The sequence below is a fragment of the Phoca vitulina genome, unplaced genomic scaffold (genome assembly GCF_004348235.1).
Source record: "Phoca vitulina isolate PV1807 unplaced genomic scaffold, GSC_HSeal_1.0 scaffold4, whole genome shotgun sequence".
Lineage (NCBI taxonomy): Eukaryota > Metazoa > Chordata > Mammalia > Carnivora > Phocidae > Phoca > Phoca vitulina.
Window position 1 is genome coordinate 60,551,824 of NW_022589707.1, and position 23,227 is coordinate 60,575,050.

The 23,227-nt window shown below is 40.5% G+C and overlaps 1 protein-coding gene across 10 annotated transcripts in view; it reads right to left on the reverse strand.

The window, feature by feature from the left end:
• DYNC1I1 (dynein cytoplasmic 1 intermediate chain 1) overlaps window positions 1-23,227 on the reverse strand; it is a 308,417-nt gene that overhangs the window by 119,903 nt on the left and 165,287 nt on the right. For all 10 annotated transcript variants that reach the window (XM_032402092.1, XM_032402094.1, XM_032402099.1 and 7 more), the window contains one exon: window positions 4,826-4,915. In XM_032402092.1, the coding sequence (XP_032257983.1) occupies window positions 4,826-4,915 (90 nt within the window). The remainder of the gene's footprint in view (window positions 1-4,825; window positions 4,916-23,227) is intronic.

Sequence of the window (23,227 nt, forward strand, 5' to 3'; positions counted from 1 at the left end):
GGTCATATTATAACAAAACATGATTCACCTACTACATACAGCAGACGATCGTCTCCCAAAAGAGTTCGTCCCGTAGTTTGTGGTAGCCCTACACATAGTTAGAAATATTCCTTTGCTGCTGAAGCCTCTAGAGCCCTTAATATGCCAATGTGTACTGGGACGCTCCGGGAACCTCCATCGATACCTGCTGATCAGAGGTGCCCACACTGGTCTGAGAAACGGTGAAAGTGGCAATGTGTAGATGTAAACAACAAGGACTCTACAAAACCAACCCGGAATCCAACATTGCCTCCGCCCTTCACTAACTTTGATTCTTTAATCAACTAAAGCTCTCTGAGTAGCAGTTTTTAATCAATAAAATGGGGTAATGATACCTAAACTTGAAATCTCATTTAAGGGTTAAGGATAAATATACTGGGCAAATAGTTATGCATTCAATAATTAGTAATTAAGTAGTAATTAGTCTACTTTTCTAAAACTCCCATAAATGAGGCATTTGAATTTTTTCACCCTTATGTAAGTTCAAGAAAACAGGTAACCAGGCAAAAGGAAAAAAAAAAAAAAACCTACAAAATGCTAGGTTCATTTTGGTTTGGTAGTACTATTACATAAATAAACAAGCTTCACCAAACAAGGATACCATAAGGCCAAAAAGAATGTCTTATTTTAAAAGCCTTATTCAGCCTTAGTTACTATTGATGGATGACTTGAGACCTATCTGAAATTAAGTAGAGAAATAGGACTTTTTTCTCTTTATTCTTTTTTAAAATAATATTTAAAATATCTATTCTACTCTCTGTTTATCTTTTTGAGTTACTTATATTTCACCTGTATCTTTCCTTACAGGTCCACTACCTTGAATAAAAAATAGTATCTATGTCATTTTCTGTAATTTTTTCTTCCCTGTAGCTTATTGTCACTTTGATCTCAGCTTTCAAGACATACAACTCCTTCTCTAAGAGAAACATAAATGGCTGATCAAAGTGTATTTGCAGAGGCCAAGTTCAGGTAGGTGAAGGAGTAGCCTCTCCAGATATTATGTTTGACAATACAATATTTGGCTTGAAATTAAACTGCTACTGAAGCAAAACAAAGGATGTATTTTATATTAAGCTTTGATGTCTAACAGGGATCAAATGACATGATTTGTTAGCACAAAATAATAAGATGCATGTGCAGACAAGTACTTTTTGAAAGTCATAAATAATATTCAACTTAGAAATTAAATAGGGCCATAGTTATTTCTGATAGACCCCCAAACCTCCTATATTTAAAATCTTTAAATTGATAAGTGTTACAATGTAATGAAAACATAATGGAGCATCCAGGAACCCCGACTAAAAGCTGTATTCAGAGAAAACACCTCTCCACACACCATATTTCATGAAAGAAAAATTGGTTGATTAATGGAATCCACAAGGTTCAAAATGCAAGCACAAATAATTAGAATCAGAATTGTATTACTTCGGAGTAGACCCCAAATTCTCCCTGATGTATCTGTTTCTGCAGCTTCTCCCTATCCCCGGCACCTAATGAACTATTTTCAACATGTTCACCACATAAAAAAGTGTGAATTAATTTAATAGCAAAAGGCATACCAGAGCAAAACGTAGGCATTGTTAATCATTGATTTTTCTTTTTAAGTTAAGCAGAAAATGTTATTATCGCAGGTCTGTTGTTTGTTTTTGCAACACAAAACATGGAGTATTTCTGCCAAGAGCTAACAGTATTTTATGCATGTAAAATGGCTTTTTTTTAAAAAAAAGAAAAATTCCTTATGAAAAGTCAAACACATGGATATAACTAACATATGATCCAAATGACAATTTTCATACTTGCCCAAATTTACCTGAACAGTTACATTTAGCTTGAATAACAACTATGAAGACAATGTACTGAATTCATGAAATTTGAAGTTTAGAAGATGGCCTAAGTCTATGACTTTGTGGTTGCAAGATTAAAATCTAGTACACATTTTATTTTAGGGTCTATTGTTTATTCTTTTTCATTATAGAAAAGTTAATTTCTCATTTCGTATTTGAAAATACTTGTGTATGTGTCTTTATGAGGATTCTATCCTATATGCTGTGCTTTCTTGTTTTTTTTTTTTATTGACTTAATAGGTACTTTTCCAGTTTGTTGTTGTTGTTTTACTCTATTTACTATATACTATATCTTTGGTTTCACATTTTGATTTTTTTAAATACAAAATTCATAATGAAATTCACAATTCATATTAAGTATTTTATAATCTTTCCTTGAGGTCAAAAGCTATTTTAAAAATATTCATTTCAGAAATGTCTTGCCTTGTTTTCAACGATGCAGCTTTGAGTTTCGATATAAAAAATTAAATCTTTTAGCTATTTTTCAAGGGTATATGCAAAAGACAAAAAATAAAGGACTAAACCCATGTAGCTTAAATCTTAAACCTGATTAAACAGGGATGGTCACTCTTCTGGGAATTTTACAGTGAAATCATTTCATAAACAGGAGCAAGAAAACCAAACCAAACTAATAAAGAAGGAGGATCTCCTTCTCTGAAGTTAATGTGCATTTACAAGAGTTAGGTTTCTGTTTCTGTTGTTTTAAATCTCTAAACATGAAGATACCAGAACACTCACATGTAGAAATTGCCTAAAATTTGATTAAAAGCTAACATATACCTGTCGTTTGCACTACTTTGTTGTGGAAAAAAAGAGTGCAAACAGTAAAATAGCAAACCCTTATTTCTTGACCGTTTAGTGCATTTTGATATCACACGGGTAAAAATGTCAAAAGCTAGTGAGCATTGATTTTTTTTTTTCCCCATCTCCCGCTTACTTTTTTTTTTTTTTTAACTCCCAAAAAGGCCAGATTTCCCAAAAATGTGCTCCCTGGTTTGAAACCATGTATGTCAAGTTTCAGCCCAGAGCAAATTTTTATGGCTGAGTAATAAATCCCTGAAACTCAAGGTTCATAAGGGAAGTGCTGACACAACCCTAACTGCTCTGCAGCCGTGTGAATGGCGCCACGATTATATCTGCTGCAGATTCTTGAAAACGTTTGCAAAATACTGTCTTACTTAAAAAAAAAAAAAAAAAAAAAAAAAAAAGCCAGAGAGAGTTTGATGCCAACATAAACATGCTTTTAACCCATTATGTGCTAATTTGCAGAAAAGCCATTAATAGAGAAAAAGGCACACGGTGCAGTAGTACAGGAAATGTTCTTCCAACTTCTTTTTGACTTTTAACAGGACTTTAATCAATTCCATGAAGCCTGAACAACGGTTAAAAACGAGACGGTGTTTTTGCTCCGGACTGAAGAAGGGGGCTGCCTTACTTTGCCAGAGAAGACAGTTTGGGGACTGGGGGTGATGGGCAGGAGAGAATCTGTGCCAAGACACACAAAGACATCCTGGCTCCTTATCACCCAGCAGGGCTTAAGGATATTTTGCAAAAGGAAAACCCCTTTATTTATTTTAATAAATCCTGACTTATTTCATCTCTTGCTACACCTGTGTTAATGATATTCCATTCACCAGCTTAAAAAAAATGTTCTTAGAATTTTAGACAAAGTCTCTTCCATCAAGTGCATTTAGAATCCCTCAGAAAACATCACTCTCGTGCCTTCTGTGGATGCTACTGTTAAAGAGGCTGAATCTACTCCCTGCCCTTAGTCGGAGCCCAGAACTTGATGGTAATCGAAATCACTCAATGCCCGAGCAGGTCAAAGTGAGTATATATGACCAATATGTACCCATTCCCATAAAAGTCCCCAGTGACAACTATGTGCCACATACTATACCAGAGACACAGGCATCTTTTGAATTTAAAAATCAAGTGAGCTTCTAATTAGACTTGTGTTGATCTATATTTGGGACACTGAGCGGGGACTATGGAAGAAGCTTTTCAATCTATGCATACTTCGTTTGTCAGTAAGAATGACAATTTCAAAGTTCTCTTATCTCCAGGGACTGAGAATCTCAAAGGGTTACAAAATTAGATTTTTAGGGAATTGGCACCTGTAGTATTTCTTGTCTTCCCTTTTCTTTTTTCTTTCTGCTTTTCTTGTTTTTGAGACCCAGTGCTACAAAAGGATGATGCCATCGTGGTGAAATGTACTATCTTTGGAGTCAACTACAAATCCTGGATACATACTGTATCCTTAGATAAGTTTTTAAACCTCTCCCTTCCTGGTTCTTTATCTGTAAAGTAGGAATAATAATAGTATCTGCTTCAAAAGGATGTTTAGAGGTGTAGATAATAATATCTCTAAAGGGCTTAGGAAAGAGTTGAGTACACAGCAAGCCCTTAATAAATGCTCATCATTATTATCACTGGAACATGGAAAGGTTGTTCTTCATACAGACAGAGCCGTGGAAGAAAACTGTGAACAGTATAGTTAACAGTAATGATCACTGTTAGTGTTTCTGTGTAGATCACATGAATAAACTTCAGAATTTATTAACAAAATAATTATAGCTGCTTCTTCCCTTTACTGCTATCATTGGGAATATACAATGCAGTGACCTAGGTAACATGACAATGGATAACAACTATCTTATTTTCTCACTATTTAGTGATAATTTTACTGGAATTGTGAGTGGACTTGTTGCTGGAATTGTGGATGGTTTCTATTTTATTTACTTCCATTGGTCAAAAGAATAAATGACTCTTGCTTTGGGGATTACAGTTTATAGTGCTAAATGTAATGTATTGAACAACCATAGAGACCTTCCACATAGGGAGTGTGCATTTAATTTCTACTTACCAGGATAGCCTCTTATGTTGGTAAACGATAATAACAATAAAATGATGACTAATTTATCTCCTATACCATACCATACCTTCCTTCACCTCCTGTTTTTGGTCTTGATTTTCCAGTTCTGAATCGTGGCCAACTTTAGGTTCTACCATTTCCTCATCTTCCTCATCCTCTAGAAAAAAAGAAAGAAAAATGCATTATTTTGTTTCCTTCAAATCAAAGCCTTTGGTTGATGGTGGGAGGTAGGGGCAAAGGGTAAAGTTCCAATCATTTAGGGCAACTTCTAAGTAAATCAGTCCTCAATGAATGCCCAAGATATATGTTCATGAATATATGAATAAATTAGCTCCAAAAGGGGCCTCTTTGAAAGTCCCCCCAAGCTGCTGAGAAAACTGCAAGAGTCGGCACCTGCTAACATCCATCTCCAGGCCCTCACCACATGGGATGTCTTGGAATTGCCTCTCTGACCTCTGGAGCTTCTTCAGAGATGACCCGGGAATAGATCTCAAAATGCTTCCACCTGGGGCACATTCTCCACAGGGAACACCTGCTGTACAGGCGACTCATTTCCAATTTAACTCTCACCAAATTAACTTGTTTTTGACCTACAGGAAAGGGTTAAATACAGGTCTGACCCCAGGTCAAATGCCATTGGCAAGTAAACAACCACGGGGTAGAGCCCCCAAAGTCACTGCCCTTGGCCTGGGAGAAAGCAACCAACCCCAAATGGCATTTACACATGCAGAGCAGCTCATGCATTAATGCGAATTTAATGAGCACCAACAAATGGACCAGTCTGCTACCACCACCAGATGTTACAGTGCCCTTCCTGCCCTATGCAAATGTGTGCTCATTGTGTCTGCTCTCAACCTGCCTTTCTTAGAGGCCCCTTTCATTACAGAGCGCTTGAAACCATCAGTCACAATGTAGATGACGTAGGGGAGAGTCAAGGTGTCACAAGAAAATCCAATGTATATAAAATGATATAAAAAATTAAAACTTGCTTTCACAGTTTTTTAAGTATATTATCTTCTCTCCTGAGTATTACAGTCACTGGAGGTTATTGATTTCATTGGTTCAAATGGAATTTAAAAGAAATGAATTCACTTACTCCCTGCCCATACATTCATTCATATATTCATTCATCCATCAAATATTTACAGACTTTCTGTAAGATCTCAAGTGCTGTAGATAGTCCCATTTCCATGATAATAAATCCTGAGATTTACATTGACTCAAAATTTCAGCACCAACCACTTAAAGAATGCATTATAAATGCATACCTAAATGCCCAAATAAATATCTATAGCCTGAAAAGCAACTCCAAAAAGTCTGACTACATTAAGCAAGTGATTTGGGGGCAGAAAAGCAACTCAAAAAATTTGGATGTGTAGAGTATGGCATTGCAATTTAGATATTAAGAAATTTTTAATGTGTATATTCATTGAAACAGTACTCCAGGTGCATGTGTAGAATGTGGAACCAACCTCACTACTTTATAACCACACTATGTACATATTAGAAAGAATGTGAAACACTTTTAAGGAAAATGGTCATTTATTATTAACACATGCAATAAAGAGTTGCACTTGAGATTCTGAAAAGAACACTGAGTTACCCTGATTTTTAGACAAATAAACCTTTAAAGTTATAAACAGCACATCTAAGTCCTTATCCATATATAAAGATATTACCACTATTTACCCATTAAAAACCTGCTTGGAAAGTCACAAACAAAAGAGTCACATGGCCATTATGTATCCTGATCCAAAGACCTAACACGAAGCCTTAGGAGGCACCAGCTGAAGGTAAGTCTCCTCTTCTGGTAAACCTTGGATGGAGAAGCAATCTTCAAAAGACCACTAATCTGCTAGAAAGTGGCTCTATTTCTGAACCTTCTAGAGACATTTCTTTAAATTTAATGGATTCAGCAGCAATGCCCCAGACACTTACAAAATGCAAGTAAATACAACAACTACACAGGTGATAGGTCTGTGTTTATGGGTGGGACCTCCCCCCCACCCCCGCAACACCCTGAACATTTGTATGTTAAAGTCTTAATCCTTAGTATCTCAGATTGTGACATATTTGGAAATAGGGTCATTGCAGATATATTTAGTTAAGACGAGATCAGACTGGAGCAGGGTGGGCACCTAATCCAATATGACTGATATCCTTATAGACACAGACTCACACACAGGGAGAATGCCATGGGAAGCTGAAGACGACTGGCGTGATGCTTCTAGCAGCTAAAGAGTGCCCAGGATTGCCAGCAAACCATCAGAGAGTAGGGAACAGGCACAGAAGAGCATCTTCCTCACAGCGCTCGGAAGGAACCAACCTTGTCAACACCTTGATCTCGGCATGCTAGCATCCAGAACTGAGACGTTAAGTTTCTACTGCTTAAACCACCAGGACTGTAGGACTTTGCTACAGCAGCCTGAGCAAGCCAACACAACCCATTAAGTGCCTTCCTTTCTAGGACCCTAGAATCTGGTGGAAGAGATACAGGGGCTATACGATAATAATACCTAAGGCAATCATGAATGCTTTACTCGTAAAATCTGATTTATTTATCAGAACTTGGTACCATCAGCCTCATTTTCTAGGTGACGAGACAAAATAATCTGCCCCAAAGAAACTGCCAACCACATCAAACTTCAAGTTCTGTCTGGTTCTGCCCGTTTTCAGATCTAGGAACTTTAACCATCAGGTATACTATCCTCTCCCCTGCTCAGAGCCTGATATGACCTAGAAAGGCAGCCTTGGAGAAAGGCCCACAGTAAAAGCAGGTACAGTGTTAAAGCTGCAGGGTAAGGAAGGGTTTGCGTAGGCTCTTCGGGGTGGATACACCATGGCTTCAAGAAGAACGGCTCTTCTACTTCCAACAGGCAAGTACGTGTAAGGCTCAGCTGTGGAGAAGTTAGGTTTCACATCCTCGAGAGCTAGAGATGATGGGTTGTTTTATTTATTAAGAATAAATGGCTACTGCATCCATGGGCGCCTGGGTGGCTCAGTTGTTAGGCGTCTGCCTTCAGCTCAGGTCATGATCCCAGGTTCCTGGGGTCGAGTCCCACATGGGGCTCCCTGCTCAGCGAGAAGCCTGCTTCTCCCTCTCCCACTCCCCCTACTTGTGTTCCCTCTCTCACTGTGTCTCTCTCTGTCAAATAAATAAAATCTTAAAAAAAAAAAATACAGTTGACTGGGCACCTGGGTGGCTCAGTCATTAAGCGTCTGCCTTGGGCTCAGGTCATGATCTCAGGGTCCTGGGATTGAGTCCCACATCGGGCTCCCTGCTCCACAGGAAGCCTGCTTCTCCCTCTCCCACTCCCCCTGCTTGTGTTCCCTCTCTTGCTGTGTCTCTCTCTGTGTCAAATAAATAAACTCTTTTAAAAAAAAAAGAATAAATGGCTACTGCATCCAAATTCTGTTCTCATCTTTATTTCGGAATCCACTACCCCGAGACCAGACCATCGATGCCTAATATAAAGCATTAATTCCTCTGGCTAGGCAGATTCACAAGTCGGGTTGGGAGCAGCACCTCAAGGGAAGTAACTGATCTGGGTTTGAGGCTGGAGTCTACTTCTTGCTAGCCCCTTGATTTTACGTAATTTGTAGAAACTCGCTGAGGCCCTGTTTCCTCATCTTCTGAATTGGGATAATAATCCTTTCTTAAAACACAATGTTGTAAGAATAACCAAATAAAATAATTGATGTGAATTTGCTTTTTAAACCAAGAAAGTTGGGGATACCCATATGCAGAAACCTTCAAATGTTGCATTAGCTTGTATATCAACCAAACATTTATTGGGCACCAGGTACTGAGAATATGAGAGGGAAAAGAGAGACAAAAAAAAATCTCTGTGCTCATGGAGCTTCCATCTGAGGTGAGGGAGAGAAACCACAAACAAATAAATAAAACATATATTGTATCAGATAAGTGTTATGGGAAAAGAGAAAGCCAAAAAAGGGGATTGGGCATGCTGGTAAGGGGAGCAAGAGGTGAAATTTAAAATAGAGTGGTCAGGAAAGGCCACACTGAGGTGACAATTGAGCAAAAAATTCAAGGGGTTAAGGGTGAAGATCTTTTGGAAGACTAATAATAACAGATTCTTCCATCTCATTCTGTGGATCCAAGGGGTATAATGGGTCAAGGTTTAAATTAACTTATTATCTGTTCCACTGATGATAGAATTGTAGAAAATAATTTTGCTTTTTACCAGAGCCATCTGTTTGTACATTCTCATCCTCTAGTTCTTAAATGAAGTTGATTTCACTGAATGACTTGAATTAGTCAGCTTTAAATAGTATCAAGTTCTCACCTTTTACAGATATAAGAGTTTTTATTTTAGATATTAATTCCTGGAAGAGTCAAAATGCAACATCCTGACAGAAAGTAGTCTATGAGGGGCACCTGGGTGGCTCAGTTAGTTAAGTACCAGACTCTTGATTCCGGCTCAGGTCACAGCTCAGTGTCAGGGAATTGAGCCGCGTGTTCGCCTCCATGCTCAACTCGGGCTCCACGCTTAACGGGGAGTCTACTGGAGATTCTCTCTCTCCCTCTGCCTCTGCCCCTCCCCCCCAATAAATAAATAAATAAAATCTTAAAAAAAAAGAAAATAGTCTATAAGGGCTTGGCTAAACCCAGGGCTAGGTTGGGGACAGCAATGTGTTGTTTTATACATGAAGTATGCGGGAAAACTGCAGGTTATCTAACTATTCAAATAGAAAATTCTTCCCCAGAGAATATGTTTTTGATGAATTAAAAAAACCCAAATACTTACTGTGTTTATAATATGTGCAAAATCCCACAATGAAATACTATGAATAACAGAGAAACAATTTTTTTTAAATACTTGACCTTTTAAAGAGGTTACAAAACAATTGTAGGCATTAATTTTTAGTGGCCACAGAGTTCTTTGTCTATCAGCCTTTTAAAGACACAAAGTAAGTGTTTCAGTAGATTTGTTAAGGAAATAAAACACAAGAGACTGGTTCATTTCTCTGCATACTGATATGTTTGCCTTGCTCAGCAAAGAGAGTCTATTTTTCTTTAAAACTCTGGTTTCCTTTCTGGTGCAATTGGAATTGCTTCTGTTGAAACCATTTTCAAAACAGTTAAATAACTTTAAAGAAAAGGATTTATGTAGACCCGCTACAGACTACTGATATATGAGTTGTGCCACTAGTTCATACCCAGTTACATTTCCTCTGAGATTGGAGGGAAAAAAATTACCACCCATGTATGGTTTCCTGCACGAGGTCCACACGAGAAATTAAACTAGTGGCAGAAGTTAATTACCTGTCAGTCTGAGGGGCTAATTTCAAACAATGGCATCTTTTAGACACTTTATTTTATTTAGCACCCGGGTTTTGCCACCAGCAGCTGCTGCATTCAGTCCTTTATAGTTGGGAAAATCTTTGGTAACCACTGTCCTCCTCTTATGATTTCCTAAAGGTCTAAGAATGAATAGTTGCGTGTTTAGCAGCAATCACACAGGACACACTTAGCACAAGGCCTGACCCTCTGTGTGAGCTCTGGAAGGGTTGTTTGCTCTGCCAACCTGCGTTTCAGAATGAAGTCAAAACTCCAGTCCTCTGATGGTTGATCCGCTCTGATGGTCTCACAGAGCTGAGACTTTGGAAGGGGAACGTGGTGAACGCCTGTCACTCTCTGGCTATACAACATCAAAACCCCTTTCTGTCTGGGGGTGCTCCTCATAGTACTGCTGTGTTGTCGACATGCTGAACCCCTACTTTCTTCTCCTGAAGCCCCAGAGGAGACACCTTCCTGCTCCCCATCTCCCAGTGACCAGAACACAGGCAGGATCTTAGCAGTTAGACTGGATGCTCCTAACTGGGACTTTGTCTTTGGAGCTGGGAGGTGAAGCCAAGGGAAGAGTAAGGATTAATTTCTGGCAGCATGCCATAGTAGCAGCAATGTCCCAACATCCTGGCCAGATTGTTCCAGAGGTCCACAGTCTGGGCTCCCTTGGCCTCTGCTCTTTTTTAAGCCCGTTCCTTCTGCCTCCTGTTGATCCTGTGAGCACCAGGTTTCCTTCCAATAAATCTCACCAGAGGTGATGTCAACACCAGATTTCCTTCCAATGAATCCCACTGGACTTAGTGCCCGCTGCTTGCAACCAGAACCCTGAGCAACACAGCGCGGCCCTCTGTGAAGAAAAGGGCTTGTTTTTATAAGGTCAATGGGTTCTCACTTTCCTCGGCTCTCTCAGGGCCTGCAAAACCCCAGGATAAGAGGGCCTGAGTGCCCAGCCCTCGCCCTTGCTGCCCAGCTCCTGGCTTTTCACGAGGGGGCTCTGGCCCCCAAGGGTCACCGCATGGAAGCCAGCTAAGTCTGGTCAGGTGGAGGAAGGCTGGGGAGCAGAAGGGGCCATTTCACGCCATCCTTCTCGATTCCAAAGGCCATCTTGCTGTTGCCAAAGTTGAAGACACAAAGCAATACCATGTGACTTTGAATCGGACAGGCTAACGACTCTAAGATGCAAAATTACTTTATGTGCCACTTAGAAAAACAATGACTGCTAATTAAACTCTAACACATCATCAATTCTAAGGTGAAAAATCGTGAATGCTGGAATTGATAGAATAATTTGTGGCTTAGAAATGAAGAGAACCTGGCTTCCAAAAGATAAAAGGGATGGCAAGGACACAGAATCAGTGCTAAATCGAGCTTGTGACTGTGCTGTTGTCCTTGAACAGACCTGAAGAGATGCAAAGGCACTTTTTTGTGTTTTGGGTTTTTTTTTTTACATGTATTGCTTTCAACTTAAGAATAAACGCCCTAGCTATTTTTATATAATTCTATGTATAAATATTTCTGATGATGACTGTTTTTATTTTATTTATTTATTTATTTATTTATTTTTTAAAAGATTTTATTTATTTATTTGAGAGAGAGAGAATGAGAGACAGAGAGCATGAGAGGGAGGAGGGTCAGAGGGAGAAGCAGACTCCCTGCCGAGCAGGGAGCCCGATGCGGGACTCGATCCTGGGACTCCAGGATCATGACCTGAGCTGAAGGCAGTTGCTTAACCAACTGAGCCACCCAGGCACCCTGATGATGACTGTTTTTAAAACAGATTTTAAATTTTTCAATAGAAAAACAAAGGAAAATAGGAACAAAGAAAAACAGAAAAATTAGGATTGATTTTCAATTTAATGACGATATTCTTTGCAGTTCTGTCCTTGGCCTCATCTTTTCTCATATCCAATGCCACTCTGGATAATACTTTCACCCATGTCTTCCATCATCACCCATAAATTGGTATGTCCAGCCAATATATCCCTTCCAGGCTCCAGAGTCTATGCTGCACATTCCAACATGAGTGGCCCACAGGCAGCTCACATTTGACATACTCCAAGCAGAACTCCTACCTTCTGTGGAGACCTACTCCTTTGATTATTCTCCATCCTGCCAAATGGTACCACCATTCACATGGGTTCACAATTGGGCACTAGAATACATACCACCTTCAATTTCTCTTTGGCATCAGGGCCTGTAAGAAGGGGACTCTAAGTCCTTTCGATTTTGCACTACCAGCCTTGTTTTATATTTCTAGTAGTTTTATTTTGTTATTTAAAAAACACACCTACTACACTGTTGGTGAAAATGCAAGCTGGTGCAGCCACTCTGGAAGACAGTATGGAGGTTCCTCAAAAAGTTGAAAGTAGAGCTACCGTATGACCCAGGAATTGCACTACTGGGTATTTACCCCAAAGATACAAATATAGTGATCTGAAGGGGTACGTGTACCCCAATGTTTATAGCAGCAATGTCCACAATAGCCAAACTATGGAAAGAGCCAAGATGTCCATCAACAGATGAATGGATAAAGAAGATGTGGTATATATATACAATAGAATATTATGCAGCCATCAAAAAAAAAAAACCCAAAATCTTGCCATTTGCAATGACATGGATGGAACTAGAGGGTATTATGCTAAGCAAAATAAGTCAATCAGAGAAAGACAAGTATCATATGATCTCACTGATATGAGGAATTCTTAATCTCAGGAAACAAACTGAGGGTTGCTGGAGTGGTGGGGGGTGGGAGGGATGGGGTGGCTGGGTGATAGACATTGGGGAGGGTATGTGCTATGGTGAGTGCTGTGAATTGTGTAAGACTGTTGAATCACAGACGTGTACCTCTGAAACAAATAATACATTATATGTTAAAAAAAAAAAAAAGAAGAAGAAGATAGCAAGAAGGGAAAAATGAAGAGGGGGGGAATCGGAGGGGGAGACGAACCATGAGAGACTATGGACCCTGAGAAACAAATGAGGGTTCTAGAGGGGAGGGGGTCTCAGGGATGGGTTAGCCCAGTGATGGGTATTAAAGAGGGCATGTATTGAATGGAGCACTGGGTGTTATACGCAAACAATGAATCATGGAACACTACATAAAAAACTAATGATGTAATGTATGGTGATTAACATAATAAAATAAAAATTTAAAAAAATAAAAAACACATCTATGTGTCCTTTCTACAACACACACACACACACACACACACACACACACACACACACACCCTCTATAACACCCTAAAAATGTTAGTATAAAATCTCGTAACTCCTTCTTGTCTTTTCCATCTCACCTTCCGTTCTGGACAATGCACAATCACCCAGTGTCCTAGTAGGTTCATGCCTCAAGAACACTGCACGTAAGTGTTTTGTGTCTGTGTTGGTCTTCCCTTCAATATCCAGGAGGTAATTACTACTAGCTCATGGTAATACAATTCTAGAGCTTTAACACTTCCTCCCAACAAGATTTGTTGACCTCCTTCATTTTTCCACCACCCCACCTTATGTATATCTCTATGATAACACATCTCAGACCACTTGAAATTAAGTTTATGCATCTATCTCCACAAGCAGATGAAAAGTCCCCAAAGACCTACTCTTGTTAGCATCATCAATGTCAAGTACTGAGATGAGCAATATCAAGACAGGTGCTTGATCTGGAAAGATAGTTATGAACCACATCATGTAGGACCTTGAGTGACAGAGCAAGTTTGGACTTCTTTCTGGAGATCAGTAGGCACCTTTTAATAAAAATAAATCTCATTTAGTCCATATTATTTAAAATTTCAAAAGGAATTCAAGGCATTGGTAATGCCAGATATGGCTTTTGAAAGCTCATTTATCTCCTTCCCAGGCAGCCCTTTATGCACATTCTAATATATTTAAGAGGTGGCCTGACTCTTGATGAAAATTATTGTTGCCAACCAGCCCTACAGGGAAACCAGAGCCTTTTAAAAACACAAGAGAGAAGGTCTGATTTTGTTTAAGAATATGGAAGCTGGAGGGGATTGGGGAAGCCTGGAATGAGGGAGACAGTAAGAAGGTAAACTATAGCTGGAGTCCAAGCAACAGACGACAAGAACTTGACCTAGGATGGTTCGGTTGCCAGTGGGCATGATGAACTGAATTTAGACATGTGTTTATATAACAGACAGTGAGGGCTCCCGTACAGAACTCACTCAAGTCACCCTATCCTTGGACCAACTTTGTGTACAGTTAGCCAACTTTGCCAGGAGTCCAAAGAGAGCCACCCTCCTGATATGTATCACGGCGGCCAAAATAAAGTATAACATGCACCACTGAATGCTTACACAAACCAAGGTGAGCGCCTCTGTGCTTTAAAAATATGCAGGAAAGACATATTTTGTGGGATTTTCAGTAAGCACTTTGTTAAATATACTACATGCTAACATTTAAAAAGCCTTTACTTTCTGGTCTAGAAAAATCTGGCCAGAGTAAAGAAAACATACATTTCTCATCGTACAGAGCACTCCTGTTAACACTGTAGGCCACATCAGTTCTCTCCTAAGGCTCTAACATGACAGTACTTGGAAAGTGTACTTCCTGGTGGAATGAGACCCAAGGCATTGCAAATGAGAGGAAATGAAAACAAATGTTCAAAACGAGAGAGGAAGCCAGAGAATAGTACTTTTTAGCAGCTGTTTCTGCAACTCGTAACTGTATTGATAAATAATATGTGTGCAGTAAATATGTGTTGAATCAAGCTGACACAGGTTAGCCTGCTTGTATGAAAGGATAGAGAGCAGGAAGAAAATGATGCCCTTCTTGGAGATGTCCAGGCAGGAGCCCATGGGTAACTAGAGCATTTGCTGTTTGGTTATGAGAAGGCTTGATTGATCTGTATTTCCATAAATTTCCCTTTTTAGAAACCCTGAATGGCTCCCTAACGCCTAAATTGGCTTGGCATTTAAGGCCCATCCCCATTTCACCCCAACTTAATTCTCCAATGTTGCTCAAAGCAGACTAGCCCTTAACTCCACTATGTATGAAACAGGCGAAGTTTGTTGTCAGTAAGCACCCTCTGTCCTTCCCCTTTTTAGTCTTTTATATTTTTCTGGCCCCTGTCTCTTCAAGCTTTCTCAGGAAGTCATGGAGTCTTCAGCCACATATGAGAGCAGGTGGATGAAGTAATTCACACCAATGGATTAGAGAATGGTAACCCAAATAAATTAATCTCTAATGGCAAACTACAGCAGGACCTGGGAAGGAGAAAGATTTTGAAAGCAGAGCCAACCCTCAAATCAGTCCTCTGTCCTGCATTCTTGGAAGCAGAACCATCCATTGCACAACTCCAGAAAGCAGCATTCCCCTTGTGCTTTATGTGAATATGGGAATAGGGCCTCCTGGAGTTGTATAGCACACAGTCTCCATCCTTAACAGCCTTATTTGTATAGATCTATACACACACACACACATACACACACACACACATACATATTCTGGGCAATAATTCAAAACACTTGCAAATGTTGTTCTTGGCTGCTTGGAAAGGGAGAAGCTCTAGCTTCTCTTTTTCAGATTTAAATCCCTTGTGCTGACGACTTTTCATTTTGGATAATCCTATACCCTATTTGTTTCCTCTCCCATTTTTCTAAATGTGCATTATCTGCACTTCTTCCTAGTAGGAGCACTGCTTATGAAAGGAAAATGGGGCTCCCAGGGAAAGAGAAGTCATCATTTTTACTTTCAGCAGCAAGTGTAGATACGTCCCAGAGGAGGGTAAAGCTCAAGGTCTCCAGGTAGTAAAATGGTTATTGTGTTATGTGAAATATAGAAACAGAGGAAAATAAGTAAAAGCCATTTAGAAACATTATGTTGCCTGTGAAGAAATTGCTCCCAAGGAGAAAGTGCTATCTTCCATCTCTAGGAATTGTCAACTGTGACTATTAAAGTCAGCAGCTGTCTCATCAAGCACGGCGCATATAGGTCATCCACTAGTGCATGTTCTCTAGCATTCCTTTCCTTCACAGGATCAAATCTTATTACTTCTATCTCTTTTAATCTCCCACCTCCAGGCTTCCTCTACGCCAAACCTTGCTACAAATAGCACTGTCCAATGAACACAGAACTGTTCCTGTGCATTTCCTAGTGAAAGCCTTGATAGTTCTCATCACATGCAGAATAAAAGCTGGCTTCCTGGGCCACATCTTCAAGGCCTCCAGGGGCTGGTCGCATCATGTTATTCTTGCCTGAATTTCCTCTACTGATATTGTGTCTGCTGGACAAACTTCTACTTTCCATCCACCCTCTTCAGGTTTCTCCCTCAGCTAGACTCTCTCCTTCCTCTCCTTTTACAAAATATGAGCACCTAATAATGTGTCTGGCACTATTCCAGGTGCTGGAGACACAAGCAGTGAACAAAACAGACAACTTCCTGCCTTCATGGAGCTTGCTTTCTAGCAGGGGCAGAGGGGGTGGGGTGAGAGATAATGGCCAAGATAAGCAAGTAAAGTATGTGGTACATTAGGGAATTTCAAGAGCTAAGGAGAAAAGCGAGGCAGGGAAGGGAGGCGGAAGTGGTGGGTATCACAATTTTCTCACAGGTAGCTCGAGAGGTCTCTATGGAGAGATGGCATTTGAAAACAAGCCTCAAGAACTGAGGGACCAAGCCCTGTGGATACATGGGCAAAGTATTCTTGGTAGAGGAAGCAAGAGCACAAGGGCAGGATTTTGCCTGGGAGTGCTCGAGGCCTCAAATACCTTCACATCTTCCCCACCTGTAAAATCCAGCTGTACTTCAAGATCTGATTCAAATGATTCCCAGTTCCCCAAATCTCTCCTGTTCTCCCTCACTGGAAGGGGTTTCTTCCCCACTGAACCCTTCAAAGCACTTCAGTTGGGTATCTTAACAATTTTTCCTCAGCCAAAGAACTAGTATGTTTAAGATGAGGGCATTTCTCATTCTCCACTTTATCTACTACGTATTTAAGTAAGACATCCCTGTACTTTTATGAGTTTACTTCTCTACCCAAGACTCTACATCTCTACATTTCTTGGGAGAAGGACACATTAATTATTCATATTTATTTACCTCAGTATGGTTAAGTTTTTTTTTTTTTTTACTGTTTTAAAGTTAATAATCTCATTTCTCTAGTTCTAAAGAGTATATTTTCTCAGTGGTTTCTCATTGTTTTAGCTGCATCACGAATATCCTCAATTCAATCTCAAATTTTAAGGTCCCTTTCCTTGGTCACTAGGTCTCATCATCATTGACAGCAACAAATTTCAAAACTTATCCAGAGACTCTGTATACTTATTGTGAGGTTCATGGTCCTTTATTTTGTTTCTTGTCCTGGTCATTTGTCACTAGATATTTACTTGTCACCTAACGTATGCTTGGATCTGTTCTAGGCATCATGGAAAAACAATAGCTATCAATTTCTTGGATTACAGATGTCAAGCTTTGTGGTAAATGTTTTATGTTCATTAGCTTATTTAATCCTCATAATAACTCACTGAGGCAGACATAATGAGTTCTCTCTACACATGAGGAAACTGGGCTTACAATGGGAAGATGATGTGGCTCGGGTCACGGAGCTAGAGGAAGCAACAGAGCCAAGATTCAAACCCATGTTTTCCCGACTCCCAAACTCTCTGTTTCCTGCTAAATCCTACCAAACAGTATAAAGGAAGAAAAGGAAACTGCAATGGACATTTGTGGCTTTGACCACCCAGAATCCACCATCCCACTTCTTGGAATTAACAGTCCCTCTCTTCTTCTTTGGTGTACCCATCCCTCCCCACTCCCAGCTAAATAAATCCTACTTAAGATTCAGGGGATAACTTTGTATCTGGGACAATGGCCAATGAGACTTTATCTCAGTATTTTTCTTTAGTCATCAGTAGAATGATCATGTAATCTAGTGTCCAAATTGGGATACTTCTGAGAGGGAAAGAGGGAGCAATGAATATTTAAGCAGGACTGACAGGTATGAATGAGGATGGTCTGGGAAAAGTGGGACATGTGGTCACTGCCTACTACAGGGAAGTGGATACCTCTCTTATATTTGGACTGCATGACTGTTCTGGCTAAACCAGGACACATGGTCACTTCCCCATCAGGGAGGTGGATTCCTCTCTTCCACTGGACTGGTATTACAGTAATGTGGAACTGAAGCTGTCCTCCCTCCCCATATGGAGCATGAGCGAGAATCAATAGATAAAACATGGCCAAGAGATGGATAGTGGTAACTAACAGTTTGACACCTAGATTGAACAGTATGCTGAAGCCAGACTGTGTCTAGAATCTAGGGCCTCGATTTTTATTTGTAAGAGCCGACAAACTTCCTTTTGGCTTAAGTGATTCTGGGTTAGTTTCTCTGTTACAACCCAAACAAGTACAAATGGTCAACTACTAATAATTACTGAGTACCTACTTTGTGTTTGTATTTTCTCTACGTGATCTCTTGTGGCACGCACACTGTCGTGCGTGGTAGAGAGGGGTAAACGCATGAGTCCCGTGCCACACTGCTCAGATTCAAATCCTGCTTCTACCATTTAGTGGCAACATTTTGACTACTTACTTAATCCCTTGCACCTCAATTTCCTCAGCAGTTGATTAGAATTGCCCTGCTTGGATAGTGATGATTTTTAGATTGCTTAGTCTAGGGCACCTGGGTGGCTCAGTCGGTTAAGCATCTGACTCTTGGTTTCAGCTCGGGTCATGATCTCAGGGTCCTGGGATCAACTCCCGCATTGGGCTCCCTGCTCAGCGGGGAGCCTGCTTCTCCCTCTCCCTCTGCCCTCCCCCTGCTTGTGCTGTCTCACTCTTTTTTTTTTTTTTTTTAAAGAGAGGAGTCAAGATTGACTCCAAGGTTTTTTTTTTAAAGATTTTATTTATTCATTTGAGACACAGAGATACAGAGAGAGAGAGAGAGCATGAGCAGGGAGAGAGGCAGAGGGAGAGGGAGAAGCAGGCTCCCTGCTGTGCCAGGAGCCCAATGCGGGGCTTGATCCTAGGACCCTGGGATCATGACCTGAGCCAAAGGCAGACGCTTAACCATCTGAGCCACCCAGGCACCCCTGTCTCACTCTTTCAAATAAATAAAATCTTTTTTAAAAAAGTAAAATAAAAAAATTGCTTAATGTACTTAAAGCACATTTTATAGTATTGATGAGGAAATGGAGACTCAAAGAAGTTACATGATTTGCTGAAAGTCAACCAGCTACTGAATTATAAAGGTAGACTTCAAACCCAAGATTCTGAGGTTCCACATTCTATTCTGTTTCAACATGGTGTCTCCACCATCTGTCTCCCACTTGCTTGAGCGAGGCTCTGAGGGATGGCAATGTCTCAGTGGGTTTGGACGAGAGAACAAGGGTGACCACTGGAGAATAAAGTTCGTGACGTGGCACAGTCCCTTTGTACAGCACAGCTGAAAACACAGCTGCCACCCATGTTCTGTCAGACAGACCCCAGCCTCTCTTTCCTTGCCTCTTCCAGTTTCTGTATGGTTTGAGCACTGTGAGGAGGCTGTGATCCACATGTAGAGTCAGAAGTGTTCCCATTTCCTGCAGGGAGGTCTGCTCAGACAGTTTTGTTTTCTCCAGTACAAGAAAGAGTGCCTACAGGATGTGCCCTGCTCCAGCTCGTACTGCATGGCTTCTACTCTTCCCCTGCTGACCTGCTTCAACCAAGCCAGCCTCCCAGCTTTTTCTTAATCTTGCAAGAACTCTTACATCTCACGGCTTCTGCATTTGATATTCCCTCTGTGGGGAATACTCTTTAATCAAGTATTCAAGTGTCTTCCTCAGGACATTTTTAGAGTCCCTGTTCAAATGTCACATCATCTGTGAGGTCGTCCCTATGCAACCTAGACAATACAGCAATGTGCCTCACCCCATTCTGTCCTGGCACACAGCACTTGTTTTCCCCTTACCCTGATTTTTTTTTAATTTCATAGCACTGATAACTAACTGATCTTGTACATTTATTTATGTATGTGTTTACTGTCTGTCTCCCACCACAGAATGGGAATGCTACAATGTCCGTGACTGCGACTCTTATTTGCTATATCCAAAGCACCTAGAAAGGAGCTGGGTGTGTGGTAGGTGACAATAAATATTTGTTGGATGGTAAGATGACTGAACACACAAAGAACAGCAAAGCAGCGCTGCATCTTGAAACCAGCATGTGATTCCTGAAGCCAGCAGAGGGATGGCGGTTCTGGTCATTGGAAATCAGGACTCCTCCTACCCCACTACCACCTTGTCATGGATGCCTATGACCTGACAGATCTTGTTCCTTGAAATGGGAACTAACTATCTCTTTAGCATTTGTATCCTCTAGAAGACGGAAATGAGATCATTTGCGTACTTTTCATTTCAGCATTTTCTCGTTCTGCTGTCCAGTCCCCAGCCCAGAGAGAACTGATATATTTTCCATCTGGAAATACATCAGAATTCATCACAGTCCAATTCTAAGGGAAGATCATTAGCACATTTGTTTGCTTTTATCCTGGCATTAACAACTCTATTTGGGGCTAAATTATTTCTCCTGGTTTCAACGTCAAGTTTTCCCATTGGCTCAAATATGAAGTCCCTTGTCTGTCAGTGCAATAATTTTCTATTAATTATAAAAGAAGAGAGCTGGCAGTTTGAGAGTCTTAAGGGAAGCATTTGTCTAATCCAAGAAACTGATTTTCCAGTTACTTGGACTCAGTACAACTCTCAGTTGTGGTCAGATTCACAGATTTCAAAGTGCCCCTTGTTTTTACTTTCTGGTCAGTCTAGACAGACATGGCTCTTTCCTTCATTTTTCAAGCTGCTGAAACACCAAGTTGGTCAAAAGAATCTGAATTTCTAGAAAATAAATGGAGCAGTCCTTCACCAAGGACTCCATAACTTTCTCTTGAACACCCTTCCAAATAGAAGAACAACCTCGGTGATGCGAGGAGAGATTTCACGTCAAAGGGTCAGTGTGAATGTAAAAACGACTCTGTGACAACAGAAATAATGACCACTATTGTCCTATCTGGAATGAAAAAACAGTCAAGTGGTTAGAGCACGCAGTCCTGAATTTTTTGCCTGTTCTCAGTTATTTCAGTTTCATTCTGGGTGTCCTCACCCAAATGAAGTTGCTGTTTTAAATAATAATTCTTCTCTTCATTATAACTGGACACATGTTCTTGAGAACCTGTTATGTGCAAAGCGTAGGCAACATCTCACGTGGGCCACAGAAACGAATCTAGAGAGATGCTTGAACTCAAAGACTTTGGCATTTAAGCAGGGGAATGACAACTGTATGTAAGTATCTACATCAGAAGAGAGACTGCTTGGAGAAGCACTTTGGGAATTCAGTAGGGGTCAAGTTAACTGCTGGTAGGGAGAGTACGGGCAGAAAGAGAAGAAAGAGAAGCAGATTTTTTATGGAGTTTAATTTTAATAGGATCTTGAGGGATGGTGGCACCTAGACAAGGATGTAGAGATAGGAATGCAGAGTATTATTCCAAGAAGAGAAAAGAGCATTGCAAATGCATAGCAATGGACAGATGAGTAAATATCAGGATAAATACCAGGATAAGTGGGGTCATATACATTTGCTACTTGATCCACTCAGCTCTGTTGAGAAGAAGCACTGTAAATCCACAAGGCTTCAGCTAATGTCAAAGAGGGTTGAGGAACCGTAGGTACTAAGCAGTGCCATGACCCAGGTGGATGATTTTCCCATCAGAAATTTTGAGATAAGTAAATTACCTACACATTTCTTCCCCAGAGATAGCACAGGGACATGCTCTTATTCATGACCTTTTGTTATATGATAAGCAAAAGACAGGTTTCTAAGCTCCTGTGAGATTTATTTTCTCATCTGTAAGTCAGGGATGCTAATTAATATCTGTTCTAATTACGTAACAAAGTTCTTGTGTAAAACAATGAGATAATGGATATAGAGATGCTTTGTCAGTGGTTAAAAGGCTACAAGGTGTTAGTTACTAAGGTCGGGTAATTGTAATAATAGTAATGGCCAATGGCCTACCCAGCCACAAAAATGTGCAAGGTGGGAAGAAGATTATGCAATAAAAAGAGAAGAGACACATTCCAGTTAGGACTCATCATAGAAACAAAGGGCTGGAAAGATCCACAGAGACAGCTATTTGGGGATGAAGAGCATAAAGCACCTCACACATCACCAACAGAATAGAAAATATTCAAATTGTATGAGACAGAGTCTAAGTCCTGTCGAGACTAGAGAGAATGTGTCAGCTCTGGGTCATTAGACAAGCACTCAGGTAGACTGGGACTAGACTGGGGCTTCCTGCAGGCATGAGCTTGGCTTCAGAGAATAGGTAAGAGTAAGATGGGCAAGGGAAAGGGTGGTGACATCTATATCCTCTAGGTGAGACGTTCTGAGTTTCCATTCAACCCCGTATTTCCCTCTTTAAAAGCCCATGGACATTACATTCAGTATGGACTTCTCTCTGTCCTCCCAGCTCCGAGCCCAGTGCTTGGGCCATAAAGGGACTCCTTACCTCTGTACTGTATCATTCTGGGTACATGATGAGGGAAGGTATGAAGTCAGGAGAGAATGAACATACATTCCAGGGTGAGGGAAGAAAGCTGTGTGACAAGGGAGCAAGGAACAAGAGTGGTGGTAAGGCAGGAAGCTAGGTGACAGAAAGCTTGAAAGCTAGGCTAAGGCTTTGGGTTTTGATGGAGCAGTGAGAGCAGCAAAACCACTAGATTTAAAAATAAACATTACTCACGAGCAGTACTGAACAGGCTACAGTTTTAGCCCTAGCTCTAATGCAGTCTTCAGATGGACCAACAAAGGAGAACGAAACAAACACAGCCACTGTAATTTGATCATGGGGATCTACTGAGACAGATTTTTTCTACCACACATGCCAATCTTCACTCCTGCCCTAGGCTTCCGTTGAGGTGGCCTTAGGGTTTTAAAATATCACCTCCTCTTATACAAGAAGGCTTTGTCATCATCTTCTGCCATTCCACATCATTCCTAGAACTTTCACAGAATCACAAAATCATAAAAACATACACCTGAAGAGATCCATAAAGAGCGATGGAAGTACTGTTGGGAGATTATGAACCACATAGCAAGGTGCTCGGATCATTAGACCAAAAACTAGGTAAATGGAAATCACCATTCTCATTTTCTTCTTCTTTCCCTCCTCTTCC